Here is a 19,746-nt window from a genome sequence, read left to right on the forward strand (position 1 = left end):
AAGGAATTGGACAAAATCCAAAGTAACTTGTATTTCGTTTGTAGCCATCTAGTTATATCTTTTGTCATCTATTCATAATAACATTCAAATTTCGCAAAATGTCATCAATGAACGATTTTGTCATAATTCATATTATAGAAATGCATGCTATGCCTTGATGTACAAAATCGCAAACCCTTATGCAGACTGGTATTAACCACACAAGCTGAATATCCGATAGATTCTACCATCCTTGTGGTGGTTGCTGCTGCGGCTGCTGTTGTTGTTGTTGCTGGGTTTGTTGCTGCTGATTCAACGGACTTTGTGGAAATTGATTGAATTGCGTTTGTGGAGTAACACCACTACCATTCCATGTCCAATCACCACCACCACCTAGGTTTTGGCCCCTGTCGAGTTGACGAAAAGCGATTAGTCAGCAACCTCGCAGGATCCCGGTTCACTATCAACAAACAAACACTTACGTGTAATCAGAGAATAATTGAGTCCATATTTCGCTTTCTTCGATCTGACCACCCACTTCGAAAACGGACGAACTGAAATCAAACAGTTGATTTTCGAAAGATCCGTTGTTGTTGAGATTATCGTTTGGGACTACAGAGACATATTGATTAGGTATAGACATATTACCTTCCAGATATGTAGGTATTTGGTTCTGGGTTTGGGTTAGGGTTTGGTTCTGGTTCTGGTTCTGGTTCTGGTTCTGGTTCTGGTTGATTGATAAGTAGTTATTGTTGTTATTATTATTATAATCAATGTTACTAATATTGGTTGTATTATTATAGATCTGCTGATTACTGATATTTGATACAATGGGGTTCGTTGAGAGATTAGTCAAATTCGAGAAGATATCGATACCTTGCGTGATGGAATTAGAAGGGGCTGTTCGAGCAGGCGAAGGATAGATATCGGGACTTTCGTTTGGGTTTGAATTTGAATTATATGGTTTTCCTTGTCGATAAGCACCATACATAGCAGGAGGTGTTGGTATTCTATCCGTTCTGCTATTTCCTGACGAGAATCCAGTTCCACTTCCGAATGGATCTTGCATATCGCCTTGTTGATGTACCGTTGCAGTAGTAGCATTTACCAATCTCTCTTCGTCAAACATTGGTCCGAACGGTCCAAGTTTCACTTGTACACTTTTGGTCTGCTGTTGCTGCTGAGGTTGCTGTTGCTGTTGCGCTTGTGCTGGATCGTGCTGAGTTGCATAACAATCTTGAGTAGTAGCAATTGTAGACGGATTGCTGATTATCGGATTGGCGTCATTGTCATTGTCATTCTCTGCTGCATGACTCCTCTTCTCTCCATGAGATGTAGTTTCCGCAATTGGCATATCTGTTTCTGCAGCTAATTCAGTCATCATATCTGTCATTTTACCAGCTTGTCTCCACACCATTTCCATTTCCCTAGCAGCTGCAATGCATCTTTTGATATCCGCTATAGATCTTTCTCTTTCTGCGGGTGATTGTTTACCCGAATAAATGTTGATGAGGAGAACAATCCCTGCAACCCAGCAAGGAAGTAAGAAGCCTATGGGCAAGGATCTACCGGGCAAAGCACCCTCCAATCTGCCGCGTCGTAGAGAAACATCAACGATATTACAGATTGATCGAGCTGCGTTGGCGCAGATTGCCAGAGAAGGTAGAACAGCTGGTCCACCCAGGTCTCGGTTCTTTGGCGTAGGGATAAAAGGTCGATGTATAAGAATTTGACAGTAGTAATAATGCACGTATAACAGAGCAGATTGTTGAAACCGTTCGGAATCTATTCTTGATGGATCCCATCTCAATTCACCTGGTACTCCATCTGCCCATGCGTTTAGTGCTGAATCGAGTTCCGCAACAACAGCGTATTGCGCGGAAACATCAGCATGATGTTCAGGTAGTTTGTTGATGGCGTAGATTGTACGTAGAGTAGCACCTATGATATGATCCAGTTTGAGATTTTGAATGAACGCCGCAATGGTCGACAATCCAGCATCTTTAGGTTGTATAAAATCCTTATCTGGATCACCCGTGTCCCAAAACTCGTCATCCACATCGACAGGATAGTCGGCATCGAAGTCGGTATCCTGCAGAGCAACAGATCGACCGATACCAGCACAATTGATTCGGTCAATGTGATACAAGCACCAGAAGGCACGGTTGTACAAAGCTCGTTCGATGGGTTCAACGTGAAGCAATGTTGATCGTACGTGGATACCAATCTCTTGAGCTGAACGTAAACCGACTCCCGACAAAATCCACATCAAATGTGGGACGGCACTTCCATTGAGGAAGCTGCACAAAAGAATCTGAGTTTGAAATTCGTATAAGTTTGGGCCTTGCATAATGCTTCTTCCCATACGAAGTAGAGCGTGAAGGTATTTCCAACCAGCAGAATATCGTAAGGTTCCATCTTTATCAGATCGCAATCGTTCTTTCCCTTCTTCAGTTAGCGCCAAATCGACCGGCCAATAAACTCTATCGTCGTCTACAAATCTTGATCCATTGGCAAAAATCATGAGACAGACTTTAGCGAACCAAGTATTGGTTTTCCACATGCCAGAATCATACTGCCTTCTGAATAATTTTCGGTTTAGTAAGGGAAGATGAATATTAAGATGATCGAAATAAGCATCAATGAGCTGAATGGCGAATTCGTCGTCAGGCCATAATGAAAGATCTAATGACCGTATACCTTCGTTCGCGATGACCAATTCCCATTCTGGCAGTTGCCAATACTTGGGTCTTTTATGCTTGTTCACCTCTTCCACGAAATCCTTATGATCGCCCATACCTTGATGTTCATTCTTGAGTTCGTGAAAGGTTCTCATCAAGTGTGCACCGGAAGCTTTACCATGATATCTCCATACCGTATCTCTAACGTTGAGCTTACTCATCCCTTTTACGATTTCCTGATGCAATTCAGCACGATCTGCGGCTTCATCGTCATCGGGCGGTCTTGCGGGGTCTCTCTCATATGCTTTCCACGGCGATGATCCCAATACTTGGACGGAAGGGGAGCCTGCACCGAGAGCAGGAGGGGATAAGGAAGATTTCCCAGAAGAAGTTTGAGAAGAGCTGGCTATTGGTAAGGGTTTTAGTGACGGATAAGGCGGTATGTGAAGTGTTCGCAGACTTTCTTGGTAGCTAGAAAGGTCAAACTCTTCTCTATCGAGTGCAGGTCCAATATACTCGTTGATATCAACGGATGGATGGAGCTAGATCGGGAAGAAGGTCAATTGACTGATTTCGAGAGGGTGATAAACAATAAGGACTCGCTTACCTGATTTAGAATCCTCTCCAATCTGCCACAACGTTGCTCCAGCGTTTCTAGGTACCTGTGGTATCCGGATATTAGCAATCAGGTTCATGTGGAACTGCGAATACGATGAGAGTTTCTCACCCTTTAGGTGGTCCTCTACGCTTAGCAGCTTCCACATAAGTACATTCCAGACCATACTCTTGGCAGTGAGCGCACTCTGCAATCGAAGATATCAGTTTTCCTCAGCGAGATAGAAGGGATTGGCCTGAAAACTCACTGCTTGTGCTAAGACTGTTCATGGGTCCATCACACTTTATCTTCTTCCTGTTACAAGATGTTTATTAGCCAGATCTCGTGAGTTCTGAAACGTCCGTTGTGGAAATTACCTTCTACAAGCATCGCATGCTCTCTACGATGATCATCATTCATAATCAGCGTATGATCGAGTATATTTTGATCACATTCAACTTACCTGTATCTTTCTTTTCTTTGCTTCTGCCTCGGCCAGATCGAGCTGTTTCTGGGTACGGGGAGTAGAGCCCGTCGATGACTTTCTATTAGCATTAGCATCTGTTGTCGATTCTGGAGTCTTGGCAACATTGTTATTGATCTGTGTTTTTGTTTGTCGAAACTCTTCACCGCTAGCTCTGCGACTTGAGCCTGCTGAACCCGAACCAGCGGGTGTAGCGTATGACATCTTTTTTGAAGGCCCAGTCGCCTATTATAATTTTCTATTGACAAGAGGGATATGATAAATCTGAGATGTGGTCGGGATTGTTGGAATGTAAGATGTGGAAATAAGGTAAAGGAGAGTTAGAAATTGAAGTAATGCTTGGTAAATGGATAATTCTGTGAAATTACGTTTGACCGTCGGTGATTGTCAACTTGTAAGCAATCCTATGTTATGACGCTTTGGCACCAACTTGAACTAGGTGTATATGACTCTGATGGTGTATGATTCTTCTATAGTGTATGGTCTATGGAGTATGCAAGGTATGTATGTATACTGAAGTTGAAATGAAGATCTATTATAGATCTGATGTTTACCAATCATCCACTCTCGTACTTCTGGCTCGATGCTGCATTGTAAAGAAAGTTCAGTGACTATAAAAAGTTGAGATAGCTCGGTCATCGCTGGTTATGCCCGGATCCGGGGATAATCCCCGTATAGGTACACTCGGGATCCCCGTACTATCACATTAAACGATTAATCAAACGATTCGGTGTTCGTCTCGGCAACGGCAGCGTCTCATACAGCGGAATGGGATTGCACAGCTATATATACATATCAATTGCATTTCAAGACACCGGTATATCGGATGCTCGCTTCCCCTACATCAACACATAGCTGACAGCATATACCTGAAATGTTCCACCGAAAAAGTGCAGGAAGAACGACGGCCATCTGTAACAGCGTATGGACTGGAGACCTTGATAAGCTTGCCTGAAGCGCTTACTTGGCAATGCGCATAAGGTCTAGACGACTCCTCCTTGTTCCATCTTGATAATATCGCCTTCATTGTATCCCAATTCTTCAAGGATTTCATGTGTATGTTGACCGAGATACGGCGGCGGTCGATATAGCTATTCGTTTCGACCTCAGCTGTCGTTGTTCATAAAAGTAGCATGTTACTCTTACCGTGGGTTTCTCGCCGTCAAACGAGGTAGCCGCAGCAGCCAATCTGATCTTACCCGCTCTTGGATGCTGTATATTTTTGGTGCGCTGTCAGTTAAGCACGCCAAATATACTCGGAATGGTGCGATCTACATACCTGGATTTCTTCTACAACCTGTCTCGCAATAGCTTGAGGATGAGCGAACGTTTGAGCTATATTGTTGATTGGTCTGTAAAATTCATTGACACCTCAGCTGCTGATGTAGGGACAAATGTTCTGACGGTGATACTGATCACTCACGCGAAGGGGAAACTGATTCATCATTCCTTTAGTCACCACTCTTCAACCATACCATAGTAAAGACAAATTGCTCACCCTTTCCCTTTGAATCTTTTACACCATTCTTCTGTTGTTCTTTCCTTCATTGCATCTTCTATCAACCTGATCAATTCATCTCTATTTTCCACTCTTTTTTGATTCTTAGCAAACCTCTCATCGTTTATCCATTCCCTTTTATCTAATGCTGTAGGTGAACAAAGTATAGACCATTGAGTATCGTTTCCTGCAGAAACCATGATAAACGAATTGGATGTTGGGAAAACTTGATAAGGTACTATAGAAGGATGAGAAGTTCCCCATCGAGTAGCTTCTTTTCCCGAAATCAGGTAATTCGCTCCTATATTTACTAGAGATGCGATCTATTTCCATGAGTTTCGTCAGACAATGTCTCTCACGTTGTTTGGATACCGCGTTTGGGGCATACGATGACTTTTTTTCAAATCACTTACTTGACTTTCGAACAAGCTTACTTCCACTCTTGAACCCTTCCCTGTCTTTCCTCTCTTAATCAACGCTGCCAATACTCCTGAATGAGCATAATGTCCCGTCAATATATCAGTCACCGCTACTCCGACCTAAGTTTCAAACATGCAAGATCAGATTTGACTCTGCTCAGAATTTCGTATATTTAGATTACTCACCTTGACTGGTGTTCCTCCCTTCTCTCCGGTTATATGCATCAAACCCGCTTCTGCTTCTATGACCACGTCGTATCCTGGAAATTTAGAATATGGTCCTGTCGATCCGTATCCTAAGTGCACCTCTCCGGATCAGCTGAAAGTTTTGATCGCCTACAGCGAATGATCGAGAGTCTCAAGAAGGAGCAGAGTCTATGAGTTAATAGAGGTAGAAAATCGGCTGGGACATACCGGTGATTGAGCAATAAACCAACTTAGGATTGATCTCTCTAACTTGTTCATATGATAAACCGAATTGGTCAAGTTTTCCCGGTACACTATATATCGTACTTTGAATTCAGGTTTCGATCTTAGATTTCATGTTGAGCCAGAGTAGAAAGGGGGTACTTACTAATTCTCCACTAAGACATCAGCATCTCGAACTAACTTCTGAATCACTTCCTTTCCTTTATCAGACTTCAAATTCAATGTCAATCTGCATCGAAGACATATAAGCCACCACCTTCAGGTGTGATCCCACGTCAAGCAGGAGATAACTTGAAAGGGAACGCTCAATCACACGTACGATCGTTTATTCCGATTTGCCTGAAGGAAATAAGCTGATTCAGGGGGTAAATCAGGTCTGGGATATGATCCATCTTTAGGAAACGTCGCTGAGGGCGGTAACCATGTGCGAGTATCGTCACCATGTTTAGGTGTTTCGATCTAAGGAAACGATTCAACTTGAGGGAATGATGTGACTAGGTTCAGTGTTCCCAACATACCTTGATCACATCGGCTGTTTGGAAATTCGAATCATTCAGCTGAGAATTTATACTCTGTTACCCATCGCTCGACAAGCAGAAAAAATAGCTCACCACCAAGGTCGGACTGAACACATACCACAGAATAAGATTAGCATAAATCTATACAATCAGGTAGAATATGAGCACCTACCAGCATCATCGTAGCTAGAGGACCAGCTAGTACCCTAGTCAGATCAACGACTTTTATACCTGCTAGTGGTCTATCATCCACTTTTGAAAGGAGAGTCGACGATTGCCGTATACATCTTTGAAGCGATACGCGGGAGGTTGGACAAGTTCTAGATAGGTTTCTTCCCGTTGAAGTGATGAGGTTCATTGCTGGTTGTAGCAAGGTTATTGGGTCAAGTTGTATATATGCAGTCTAATCTGAAAAACGATATTCTCAGTCTGATGTTTTCGGCTATCTCATTACTCGTACGAATGCCGGATGAATTGTCACTGGGTGGTTTATCCGGTATACCGGTATCGTGAAAACACTCACGAAGGAATTTGGAAATTTCGAAGAGAACAGATGTCCATATGTTGTACATCCCTTAATTAGTAGCAGATGAAAAGGTACTGAAGGATGGCAATCTCAACACGATGACAGCTCACGGACTATTACCTGATTCCCCACCGCCATCCAGAGAGGTCTTGCTGGTTTGGACAGACCGAAAAGGAATTACACGAGATGAGGATCTTGTCATTGCAGAAATGGGCGACGGAGGTGGATGGAGAATGATGTCCGAGCGAGATATGGAGATAGGAGAATTGAGTGGGTCATCGTGTTTCCTCTCCATGTAGTTCTTACGTGTCATCATGTATACGGTCAAAGGAGATTCGACAGATATCCTTCGAAGGTCTCGAAGCTGATGCTTTGTCAACGGATTTAGTATGTGCAATACCAAAGACATCCCTTCTATCACATCGAACAAGTTCATTACCAGCTTTACCTTCTTTATCCCCTACCGAAACCCAAGGAAGATCGATGAATTCACATACTATCTTACACCTTTCATTATGTCTATTGCACGAATTTCGATTAGGAACTCAATCGGATTTTTATGGATATCTACAATCACTACCAAGGACGACTATTGGATTACCCATATTTTGGGATATAGATGATGTTTCAGGAAAGGATGGCAAGTTAGCTAGAGATTGGTTGAAATACACTGAAGTTGAGAAAGAATTGAAGATTAGAGAAGAACAAGGCTTGGGATTGGTGAGGATTCTGTCCATTACATCCTAGTGAGACTGAAGCTAATATATGAGATGATTTTGGTATAGTCTGATCTCAACGAGTTCTACAAGTCTTATTCATCACACCTTCCATCCACTGAATCTCATCCAAATCCATCTCCTGTAGAAGCGTTTTATTACTGCTTTTCGCTGGTTTCGACAAGAGCTTTTATGGTTGATTTATATCATTTGATAGCATTATGTCCGTTCGCAGATATATTGAATCATTCATCAACATCAAATAGTCATACATCTCTATCATCAGACGATTTCGTCTGTCATTCGTGCGGTTCACTGAAATCGTGCTCTCATGACATCCTCAACCCCACCAACGGAATACCATATAGATTATCACATATAGGCATCAAAGATTATCATAGGATTGAAAATGAAATTGATACTGTCGATTTAAGGATTGAAAACCCTCTAAATGTAAACAATCAAAACGGAAGTGATCAAGGAGGATATGAAGAGGTATTCAATTGTTATGGTGAAGGATTGAGTGATTCTAGGTTATTGACTGAATGGGGATTCATCTCTGAAGAATTCATCGGCGAAGGTTTAACTTGGAATGTAGATGAATTAGATCCAGATGAAAACTTAATCTCATCGCATGTAAACGAGAACGAACAAGGCCTAGAACTGCTGTGGGAGATCATCGATTCTGCTATGTCAGTTTTAGTTGAAAGATCCCAGGGAAATTGGTGTTGGTATTCAGAAGAAAGTTTACTATGTCCTCAAAATGAAAGAGATAAAAGATTATTCAATTTGGATCAATCTGCTCGAATATCAATAAACATCTTCGCTTTTATGTGGTTATCGCAACGGATCAATCTGGCTTCCAAAGTGGGAAATCAGAAAATATCCCAAGCTTCGGAAGAGAAGGATGAATTGATAGACGAATTGGTCAAGTCCATAGAGGAACTGAGTAGATTATGGGATAACATCAACAGTCAAAACGATCCTTCTTCTTGTGATCTTCGGTTAGAAGACGAAAGCATGACCGTCGCTAAAAAGGTCAAAATGCTACTGCAGAGCAGATTAGAAGGAATGCATAAGTCAGAGCTAAGTCAGGAAGAACTATTCGATACGAGAGACGTAAGTCTCTTAAAGTTGAAATAGACATGTCGAGATCGCTAATGATGTATGAGCAGTCCCTTGGGCCCGAGGAAAAGTACCAGTATATGGCTATGACAATCAGTATCAATGAGAGATCATTGCTTCGCTCAGCTATCGGGAAATGGGACGAGCTTCTATCCCTATGTCGCTTGTAGAAATGAAAGGTCAGAAGAGATAGAAACAGTTCAAGGAAATGTAGGAGAAGCTGAGTTCAGATTGTTGTTCACCATACCCTGCACATATTATTTACATTACATACAGTAGTCATTAGCATCATCTTACAAGCTACAAACAAGTTTTTATGCAATCGTAGTTTGAATTCTTCCAATTTTCATCTATGATCACGTTCAGAGACCGTTTCTCGTTTATTTCAGTTCAAGTATACAAAGTCAAGACATGGTATAATAATCATAAGCTATTCCTAGTCGGAGTGTCGGTACCGACTACCCCAGTGATAGGAGCTAAGGAAGTATCATTAGCTTGAGGGGTGGCCAATCGATGAGACAAAAGGTTTACTTACCTGACATCTCGTTGACGCGACAAGCCAGCAGCATCGGCCATATTAAGACTGAAGATGGTATTGTCAGTCTCATTTAAACCAGAACATCTCGGATGATCGTCTCAGAAGACTTACTATCCCATTGAAGTGTACTGAGGTCCAGTAGCTTTGCCTTTGCCTTTGCCACCGTCCTCCGTAGGCCAAGGTGATCGACACCAGACACAAGTAACGTCGTTGCCCTTGTTCCTCTACCGAGCCCATTGTATAAGTAGGCATCTTGTATGTACATATGAATTCACTAACCGCAGTCAAGGCCCACATCTGGAAGCATTCCTTGTGAAGTGCTGGGGGAAATGAGGTCAGTTGAGTGTACCACCTGGCTGGATAATATGACTCACGTTTACCACATCCGTTCAAAGATTCGTCATACGTCAACAACTTTCCATCCAAATCTTGCTGTGTCATCTCTTCGTAGCATCTATGAGCGGGTTACATATCAGCTGTTGAAAAAGTTTCGAATATCCAGCTGTTTGAACCTACACAGGACAGTCTTCTCCGACTGCATCCATTCTCTTACCGCCGGACTCATCGTTGACATTTTTGTCAATTTCGGTGACTTCCTGCTCGTCTACACCCCTACCGGTAGCATGGAGATAAGCTTTATGTACCTTGAGATCGACGGTAACTGAACCATTGGGAACGGGAGGAGCAGCAGCAAACACCTCCTCGACTTCCTCGGGCTAGAAACTGCCATCAGCGACACGCTCCTCGACTCGGCGTGAAGAGTTGGAATCTCACCGTCAGAGACATCTGATACCAAATGGGAGACTCGTCTGGGACTTTCAAGACCTTGATGCTGATTATGGTATCAAAATGAATTGCCACTCATAGGAGACGATCGCGGGTTTATGCAACTCACAAAACGAAAATGATGTGCTTGCAAGGTTTATTACCTTTCAAATTATCGGGACAGTTGCACCGAGGGATGACACCGATGTTGACAGTCTGTTTGATTTGGTTAATTTCATTATTAGCTGATATCCCAAAGTTGAAGTCAGGCTTAGCTTACGTAGACATTACCAGTAGATCCCAGCTGGCATTTTCATGGCATTAGCAAATTGCTTCGCCCTCCAAAAAGGTTACTCACAACTTTGAATTGCTCATACTGTCTACTGCCTTCGCCAACGTGTTCACGCTCAATCATGAACTATACAATAGGTCAGCCCCCAGATCTCTTCATACTTTCGGTCAAAGGCCACATACCATGCGTTGCGAGATCGCTCGTTTATCTGGATATACTGAGTAAGCTCTGTTTCCTCTATCTGAACTTTATGACAGTAGACTCACATCTATCCAGGGTGGTTTTCGGACACCTAAAAATTACATTAGCTCGTCTTCGAGTCACGGTGAATTGAATACGAGTTCCTCACTTCGCTCGCATTCTTGCTAATCTCTCTTTCTTGGGATCAACAACCTTTTCCTTCGCTTTGCCTTTTCCCTTCGCAGGACTTTTCGTATTCTCGATCTTTGGCTTGATGTCGGGCTGGACTTTATTTGCCACTCCAACAGTCGATGTCTGGGCGCTGATTTGACTCGGACCAGCGGTCGAAGTATGTTCGGTTTCGACGGTAGCTCCGCACTCGTGTTTTACTATAGTGGTAGCTAAGGCAGAGGAAGACAAAAACGAAGGTTCAACTTTTGTTGAGGCGTTACTTGGTCTACCCCTCTTTTTGCGTACATCAGTAGCAGCGTTCACCTCAGATAAAGTTGGTTTGATATCGTCGGTTGAAGAAGATGCGGTAGATGGGTCGATGTGATCTCCATCTCTTTCAGATTTAACTTGTACATCCTTCTTTACCTTGATCGTGGTTTTAGCTGATGTGGTTTCAGCTGATGCGGAGGTAGTTATCTTTCGAGGGTGACTCTTCTTCTGCTTTTTAGCAGGCGGCTGCACGATCTCTTGTTCTTCTGCTGGTTCAGACTTGACTGATACGGAGACGGTAGACAATCGAGTCGACCTCCTGGGAGCGGATTTGTGAGTTGACATGATGAGAGGATGTGATGCTGGATATATTAGGAATCAAGAGGAAATTTTCGGTCGCTATAGATGTTCTGGTTCTGAGGTGATCTGAGAGAGAAGTCGAATCGCTGCCATTATCCCTTCCTGCCAATCTGTGAGAGTATTAATGGGAATGACGAAGTGATAGAAAGAAGAAGAAGACGACGAGGTGATGATTGGGGGGAGGGGGGGATGATGTAGTGAGTGAATCATAAGCGAAACCTAAATGACACGGATCAGGATGGAGGTGATGATGGTGGTCAGTGCGTTGCCGAATATTCACAAAGTTGACTGTATTCTGTTGTTGTTGAAGTTGATGAAAGTGGAGGCACATTGTCGATCTCACTTTAAACAAGCTACCCCTTTAAAATCCCAAAATGTGGAGACTCCAAGATCCAACATTATTGCCAATGCCGCTTTTGTGACAGGTGTCATCGTTTGCTAATGGATCTTGAGATTTAGGTTACAAGGTATGAACAGGAAATTGAGAAGCAACACTGCCGATGGAGGATTGTTGTACGCCTACTGAATGAGTCTTGTGCAGATAACTTCTCATCAAGGTTCATAGACGCCTCGAAAAAGGTGGAAGTAGACATGCATATGCCTCAGTGCTGTATGGTCTGACAATGCTTAACACCCATTGTTTCGACTTGATGCAGCGCACCAAGTTTGCATAACAGGTACAACAGATATCAGATATACAACTACAACAACAGGAATACGAGCACAACGTCCAGTCAAGATGGTATGATATATGCAGAGTATAGTTGTGTAAACGTTTACACATCAAGACCTCGTTCGTCCTCAGCGCTCAACTGAATCTCGTAAACAATTCCACGTTCAGTATTTTCGGGTCATCCGAGAGAACATTCTTCATTCGATGATATCTTCAATATCCAATTCACCTAGTAATCCTCCTATCTCCTCCAAATCTTCCACGTCTCTTTTCGCATTTGTTCTAGCATAAGTTATCGGACAGTCAATTGAGTCGCAGAGTATCTTTTCTCCTACTGGAATCGAAGAACAAGAAGCGCATATTCTGTGTAAATCTGATAGTTTCGATTCCGCTATATGCTGTCTCGATAACAGCGCGTGGGAAGTGATTGAAGGGGTGGATAAACATTCTCCACATAAAGCTAATCACAAATTCGAACATGAGTAATGATTGATCTCAGTATCATTGATGACCGGCACTTGAGAGGAAGCAACACAGATAACTCACTACTAGATGATTCGACCCCGCATACTACACAATGACTAGATTTGAAATGACTATCGATTCTCATTCCCCCGACACCACTCTTGTTTTTGCCTTTACTTCTGAGTTTTGCTTCTGCTTGAGATCTTTCGTACTTCGATACTCTTTTGGTTCTAGGCATCGAGTCATACCAATTTTCTACATCTGCTCCTACAAGATTGAATATCCTTGATATAGGAGGTATCAACAAATTTCTAATGTAATATTCAGCATCGATAGACAAAGATCTGTTGGATAGCATCTCTTCCGGCATTCTAGCTCGATCAATGAGTCTTCTACCATCTGCGTTGGAAACGATATAAGGTACTCTTTCAGCGTATTGAGGCTCGTCTCGTGGATCCTTGAGGATTCGTCGATATGCGACTGCCGCTCCAGGTGGAGGTACGCCTTTCTCCCTGTGAAACGTCCAATCAGCTAAGGTCAAATTGCTTTCGGGTAATTACAAGATATATTATTCGAGATTAAGGTTGAGGACAGGACTCAAAGATGCAAATAACACTTACGAATAGGAACCAAGTCTTACTTCCTTAGCAACTATGAAATCCTGCATGGATACTCTGTTCTGGAGGATCTTCGTCCACTCATTACGACAAAAGTCCTTGACAAGGGATAGATCTTGCGTCCGAAAAAGCAATCTGTCGGCGCAATACCCAATCAGCCAAGGTTGCGTCTAGACAAGCGTAGGAGCTCAAGAACACAAGAACACAACTCACTTCAGACAGACCTCTTCGATTTTCTGTTGAGCAGGAAACCCATCTCTTCTGATTGTCTCGATTCCCTTGGCATCAAAAACAGGATCCGTATCATCTGGATGTTCATATTTGAAACCGACATATCGCTTCTTGGCCATGAGTACTGAACCCATATATACCTGGAATCTCAAGTATCAGCTCCTGTAGCTAGTGGCGGAGAATAGTTGTCTTTAAAGTCATAATTACCTTTTCGAATTTGAGTTTAACAGGTTTCGGATTAAGAGCCGTTACAGTATCTGCGATATCATTTCCAATTTTGAAAGCTTGTTCTTTGGTTCTTCCAGGTAAAGCCACGAACAAGGAATCAGTATCGCCGTAAACTACTTGGGCATCCCAATCCTTTCGAGAATGAATCAACTCTTGCGCCTAGAGAGGTGGACAAGCAGTAAGTTAGCTATTACTCCTATCAGCATCAGTATCACTGTTCCGACATTCGTACCTTTTCGAGTGTCTCTCGACCCGTTTGTACGATCGAATCGGCAACTTCGATACACGGCATTCGACCTGAGTATGTTGCACTGGTGTATCCGTACGTGACGTTCTATTTGAGATGATTAGCAACCAGGTTTGTGTTACCCACAAAAAGGCTGTCACTTACCGCCATGAGCTTTAAACCCAATTGCCTCGCATTGAGAAGAGAAGTTAAAGACTATCACAAGGAATTATCAGCTTTCAGTCTTCGTCTCTACATGTTTCAGTGACCGTGAGCTGACCTTGTCTCCCCTAGCGCCTTTCATGGCATGTTTCACCATGACCCTAGTATCCAGGATCTCACCCAACATCTTGGCGAGGAGACTTTTCCTGACCGCGGGTTTCACGAAGATCATCCCATTCGGAGTGACTATGTTTTCGACCAACACGTCAGCTACTTTGTCTATATGCAAAGTATCTGACTGATACGATTAACTGATACGAGCTCATTCTACTCACCAGTGAGATAATCTTTCAACAGTTCCAACAACCCATCGGCGATCTTCAATTCTGTAAATCCGAATTTGTTTGTGCCCTTGAATTTCTCAACTCTGCCTAAACAAGTTGAGAAGCATATATTGTACGCAATCATGATTGAAGGGTACAAAGATTGGAAATCAAGTACAATGATTGGATGTGTATAATACTTCGATTCAGGTTCAGCTATCAGTGGAACCGCAAATGGAGCATTCTGCAATCCGACCTGGAAGAGTGCAAGATAAGCATCAGCTACTATTCTCAGGCTCAATAGAGACAAAGAAATCAAGCTGACCTGTTCCTTTGATGGCGAAACTAGTACGAAACTTTCTGGTTTCGCAATACGAAACATGAACGATTCAACTTTGTATTGTGATCCACGGAACATCACAGAGGCGAAATCGACACCGAAGACACGAGCAAATTCGCTAATAACCACGAATGAGCTGATCATTTACCTTGCTTTCCTCTATAAGGTTCCACTTACGCGTTCTTGGTAATGATTTCAGCAGAATCGACAATTTCCATGCAGATGACCACTCTTTGGAAGAAGTATTTCAAGACTCGATACGTATGACCAGGAGCTTTGCTTCTCCATAGGGCGGTTAAATTCGCGGATGAGTAATGAGGGATCCTATCGGCGCGAAAATCAGTTTTGACTAAGGTATAAATTGACAACTCGAAGATGTGCATTGGCACTAACCTTTGGTGTAGTAAATGAAAGACAACATTTTCAAATGTGTATTGATTTAGATTGATCTCTGATCTGCAGATCCGCCAAATATTCAGTACGTGTCGACCTGAGACCTTGAATGTAGAAGTATGATGAGCTGAATATCCATCTTTCTTGGGACCTGTATGACCGGTTATGACGCGGGAAAGTTGATCCATGAGGTCGATGGCTGGGATCATGCGTGTCATCAGCACATGCAGGTTCATCATGTCCTTCGCGATTGGTCGCAGTACACGGCTCAGAGGAACGGGTCTCAGAAACAGATCAACAAGATGTATCACTCACAGAACTCTTCAGCAGCTCTACTGACCAGATAGCCCCAGCTTGAATTATGTAACTCCCAACCTGCTAGGACATCCGGATCCCAATTTTTGGTCAAATCAATGACGAAGTTAATTAAATCCAATTCACTTTCGACTATTTCACATGGTATACCCTCCAATCTCAATCTTGATTGATCAACTTGTGGCGATGCGAGACAGATATAACCAGCATGATACCCTCTGTGGATTGTATTTTCAGGTAGATTAGGATCCTCATTTAGATAACAATAGAAGACAGCTGTGACACCATCTTTCTCAGGATCTGGTAGAAGTTGGTGTCTTGATTGAGCTGGAAACGTTCATGTGTGGTCAGCTATCCCATGTTTATGTTCGATAGAGAGAGTGAGGTTAGCTGACCAAATACTTCCAGAGCTAGAACAGACATATTCTGGTGTTCTCTCTCCGATTCTTTCGATTTGCTTTTCTGTGAGAACTTGAATCCATATTTGCTTTTTTGAGTTGGCTTTTCAAGCTGGAAGTGTTTTTTTCATCAGCCTTAGAAGTCCAGCTTGCAGCCGACTCAATACACGTACCTGCGAAGTTAGGAGTGTCTGCTTTTCCACTGTAAGAAGTGCATTCAGCGGTCCGAAGTGAGCTGTTAAGACAATTCGCATAGCTTAAGATTAAAACAGGGGCTTACAACGGATCCGATTGGCAATATCTTCCTTGTCGCACCAATTTATCACATCCCTTTTTGTCGGAGGCGTATGACTATACTCCCAGCCGAATTTCCACTGATGATTGTGTTTTCTACCTTTCAACCATTTTGTCGATGAGCTACTTGTCATAAAAGAGCTTTCGAAATCATCTAAATCTTTGACTGTATCACCTTTCAGAGCGAACATTCTTCCTGCAAACATCTTCGATCTGGATGGTACATCGACTGGATTCGAGTAGTATGGTTGCTGATATACAGCTGAAGGAACACCGTTCTCTTCCATACTGTTTATTACATCTTGAGGCAAAGGAGGAGGTGAATTAAACTGCCAAGCTGAACTTGAGTAATTCGCTTGGTCAGAAGTGGTAGTAGGTACAGAGGGCTGCGATGAACGGGAAGTTGTAGTTGTGTCTGTTGATTGAGGTGTGGGGATAAGATTTGGATTGGATGGAATAAGTGGTTGTTGACTTGCCACACCAGGTGGAGTTGCCAGTCTCACTCGTTTTCTAGCTCGAACGGTCGATGGTTCATTTAGGTTTCTCATAGCTGAGGAAGGGACCAGTGTGGCTCCTGGAGTTAGTTCTTCTTCATCATTTTTGTACGTGGGACTGAATCCCCGCTTCGTACCCTTTAGGGTGGGAGTGAGGAACTGATCTTGCCCTTTTCCCTCGCCACTGGTTTTCGAGCTTGCAGTCGATCTTGTAGATAATGAAGTGGGAGTTTTTTGAGCGGGTCTGAAGAAAGCATCTACAGCATCTTGTTCAGGTAAATGAGCTGATATCTCCTTCAGTTCTTCTTTGGCGTCTTCAAGATCATCTTGGCTTATTCCCAATTTCGAGATGACTTCATTATGCATCTGGGATAACTGCTGATCATCTGGGAGTGGGGAGGGTGAAGGTGAAGGAGATGATGAGATATCTCCTACAGTTCTGCGAAGAGGTGGTAGCATAACAACGTTTGGCGAATCGAAGGTAACCATTTGTTTTTGCTTTGTAGGTGTATTCAAGGGAGACACAGATGGGTGACGGGCTTTCGCAAATAAGTTCCTCATGAGGGTAGTTGGGGTAGGCTTTTCACTTATTGGTGTTTTAGGTTTCGAAGGTGTTTGAGGTCTAATATCCCATGGATTACCTGGAGAGGAAAGAGACACAGATGATCGATCGAAGATTGTACTGCGATTCTCAGAGAAATAGCTATGAATAAACATAGAAAACCATTGACAGACAAAAGCGAGATATTTGACTCACTCTAAGTCACCTAGACCAGCTTGTTCCATCATTCTCTTCTGTCTTTCGATTCTTCTGGTATACATCCCACCAGAATTACCACTGGCACTACTTGCTCTCGAACTTGGAGTGACTGAACCTATATTGAATCTGTTCTTTCTTGGAGTGGACTGATTGCTTCCGAATCCAGCAGCTACAGTTTGGCGGAATAGTTCATCAATTTCATCATCATCATACATCGCATCACTATCTTCTTCTCCGTCTTCATCTATTTGTTGTTTTTTGGGCATTTGAGTAGCACGGAATTTTTGACCTTCCTCTACATGATGCCTTACGTTTTCAGCGTGTCTTTTGGCGTTATCATTTTCTTCATCTGGGTAATCATCGTTTTCCCTATTCTCATCATCCGCGTCTGCGTCATTTTCTGATACATTGCGGTGGATGATCCTAGAGTTGACGTCCAGGTCGAATGGGACCTGTTGAGATGCCTGTGTCATAGCGAATAGCTCGAAAGGATTTTCCTCTTCTTCCTCCTCCTCATCGGATGATTCCTCTTCGACAGTTCGTCCATCGATGGCAGAGTCATGGCCATTCTGGATCGGGTCTTCGCCTTTGAGGTTGACTAGGGGTATCTCAGCTTGAGTAGGTGAAGAGGGTGGTTGATCATTTTGAGAGGGAGAAAGAGCTATAGATGCTTCGGCAGGTGAAGATAATCCTTGTACTTGGGATGAGCCTTTATTGGATCTAGCGGACCGTTTTGACTTTTGAGTGGATTTAGGCAGACGAGGTGGTCTTGGCCAATGAGCCGAAACGGCTTGAAAGGTAGTCATGATCCACTGTATGCAGAATATTCGTCAATCGGGAAGCTGTAGGAGGAAGGATATAGACTGAGTGAACTTACCTTGTCGTAGTTCTTCTTTTCACCACTTTTTCCCATTGCAATTTCATTTGAAAAGCCTTTAAAAGACAATTTACCTTTTTTCTTCCTTTCTTCATCCATACGATCTTTTATGAAATCCCATAACTCATCTGAGATCTTCCAATTACCACCTTTATTCTCATCTTGGTTATTCGGTGTTCCAGGTAATTTATAACCTAATTCCTGCATTGATCTACCATCCATACCACCTGAACCTGGCATCATGGCATCGCTTCCGAGACTCAGACCCCTAAGTGATCTTCTACGTCTCTCATCTTCCCATAATTCCGCTACTGCAGGGACCAGCTTCTCGTTTGGATCCAAGGGAGAATGAAGTAGTTCAATGAAATCCTGGTGTAGATTACGCGGTTTAAGTCTTTGTCGATTCAGGATGTGATGCGGCAAGATATCGATTTCGAGTGGAGTGAACGTGTCTTTTGGTGGCGAAAGTGCTGTAGGATATAACATTGATTCGGGAACAGTGAGGGTGTCAAACGTTTCCGGAGGTCCATCGGGTGATGATGGTGGTGAGGAATATGGGTCGCCCTCTGAAATGTCAAATTGTCCGTCAGCTGATTTAGGCTCCAATGAAACCCGATATTTGGATAGGTCTTCTCCCGTTTACTGTGAAAGATTACTCACCAGGTAGGGGCTCTCTGAATCTTCCACCTGCTACATCTAACCAACCACAACCATAAAGATCGAAATCGCACATGAATTGAAGAACATGATTCATATGAGCTTCGTGCGGTTGCCATATCCTACCCAGTACAACAGGTTTCCTCAATTGTTCCAAAGCAGTATACATTTTACCTGGATTCGCTAAAGATACCTTGAGGTAATATGAATAACCAATATGATATCCATAAAATGGAATTCCTTTCACTAGCATTACACTTATTACATGTAAATGCTTTGGATCAACTCCTCCACCATATTTATTCGTATTTGAAATCGAAGTTGGATTTTGTCTTGATGCCAAACAGATTGAATGATTTAATGAGACCGCAAATCTTTGACATATTTTGATTACTTTTTCAGGTCTTAGGGGGTCTGAATCTGAAGTGAAATCCATTGGATATGGAACGTAGAAATATGGATAACATAAATGTATATTTGCGCATATCTTCTGCAATGATGGTGTCGTTCCGAATATTCTGATTACTGGAACTTTGTCAGGTAAGTTTCCGACTGGTATAGCAGTTGAGAACCTTGTTGGCACATATAGGTTCCTTAGCGTAGGTAGAGGTGCTGAGAGCGTTGATGTTATATGCGTTATACGAAGCTTGAGCAAAGCAGCATTACCAGAATCATCGGCATTGGCCTGAGACGAAGAGGGTCCGCCCGGGTCATAGGACATCGCGTAAGACGCTGATTTGAGTAAAG

The 19,746-nt window shown here is 42.9% G+C and overlaps 5 protein-coding genes across 5 annotated transcripts; 1 reads left to right on the forward strand and 4 right to left on the reverse strand.

Moving 5' to 3' along the window:
- Positions 1-223: 223 nt before the first annotated feature.
- IL334_004159 (uncharacterized protein) lies at positions 224-3,943 on the reverse strand (the record flags this gene model as incomplete). The annotated part of the gene is made up of 7 exons (XM_062935882.1): positions 224-386; positions 462-3,202; positions 3,268-3,322; positions 3,388-3,463; positions 3,524-3,570; positions 3,633-3,655; positions 3,719-3,943. 7 exons carry the CDS (start codon positions 3,941-3,943, stop codon positions 224-226), a joined length of 3,330 nt encoding a protein of 1,109 aa, XP_062791933.1.
- A 779-nt stretch (positions 3,944-4,722) lies between these two features.
- On the reverse strand, positions 4,723-6,961 carry IL334_004160 (uncharacterized protein; the record flags this gene model as incomplete). The annotated part of the gene is made up of 12 exons (XM_062935883.1): positions 4,723-4,830; positions 4,886-4,951; positions 5,019-5,091; positions 5,238-5,560; positions 5,651-5,776; positions 5,843-5,952; positions 6,071-6,156; positions 6,231-6,314; positions 6,405-6,544; positions 6,604-6,617; positions 6,697-6,709; positions 6,776-6,961. The coding sequence occupies 12 exons, from the start codon at positions 6,959-6,961 to the stop codon at positions 4,723-4,725; spliced, it is 1,329 nt and encodes a 442-aa protein (XP_062791934.1).
- A 266-nt stretch (positions 6,962-7,227) lies between these two features.
- On the forward strand, positions 7,228-9,140 carry IL334_004161 (uncharacterized protein; the record flags this gene model as incomplete). Its single annotated transcript, XM_062935884.1, has 4 exons — positions 7,228-7,399; positions 7,518-7,849; positions 7,915-8,964; positions 9,021-9,140. 4 exons carry the CDS (start codon positions 7,228-7,230, stop codon positions 9,138-9,140), a joined length of 1,674 nt encoding a protein of 557 aa, XP_062791935.1.
- Positions 9,141-9,406: 266 nt separating this feature from the next.
- Positions 9,407-11,531, reverse strand: IL334_004162 (uncharacterized protein; the record flags this gene model as incomplete). The annotated part of the gene is made up of 13 exons (XM_062935885.1): positions 9,407-9,446; positions 9,506-9,553; positions 9,620-9,732; positions 9,788-9,828; positions 9,883-9,962; positions 10,025-10,224; positions 10,283-10,340; positions 10,404-10,489; positions 10,554-10,577; positions 10,632-10,691; positions 10,748-10,773; positions 10,832-10,857; positions 10,915-11,531. The coding sequence occupies 13 exons, from the start codon at positions 11,529-11,531 to the stop codon at positions 9,407-9,409; spliced, it is 1,419 nt and encodes a 472-aa protein (XP_062791936.1).
- An 885-nt stretch (positions 11,532-12,416) lies between these two features.
- Positions 12,417-19,720, reverse strand: IL334_004163 (uncharacterized protein; the record flags this gene model as incomplete). Its single annotated transcript, XM_062935886.1, has 19 exons — positions 12,417-12,679; positions 12,766-13,196; positions 13,305-13,436; positions 13,515-13,672; positions 13,740-13,919; positions 13,993-14,094; positions 14,152-14,202; positions 14,267-14,394; positions 14,484-14,727; positions 14,797-14,929; positions 14,989-15,135; positions 15,205-15,403; positions 15,520-15,846; positions 15,915-16,029; positions 16,091-16,119; positions 16,198-17,387; positions 17,463-18,277; positions 18,343-18,908; positions 19,003-19,720. 19 exons carry the CDS (start codon positions 19,718-19,720, stop codon positions 12,417-12,419), a joined length of 5,928 nt encoding a protein of 1,975 aa, XP_062791937.1.
- Positions 19,721-19,746: the final 26 nt, after the last annotated feature.

Source organism: Kwoniella shivajii, chromosome 5 (genome assembly GCF_035658355.1).
Source record: "Kwoniella shivajii chromosome 5, complete sequence".
Lineage (NCBI taxonomy): Eukaryota > Fungi > Basidiomycota > Tremellomycetes > Tremellales > Cryptococcaceae > Kwoniella > Kwoniella shivajii.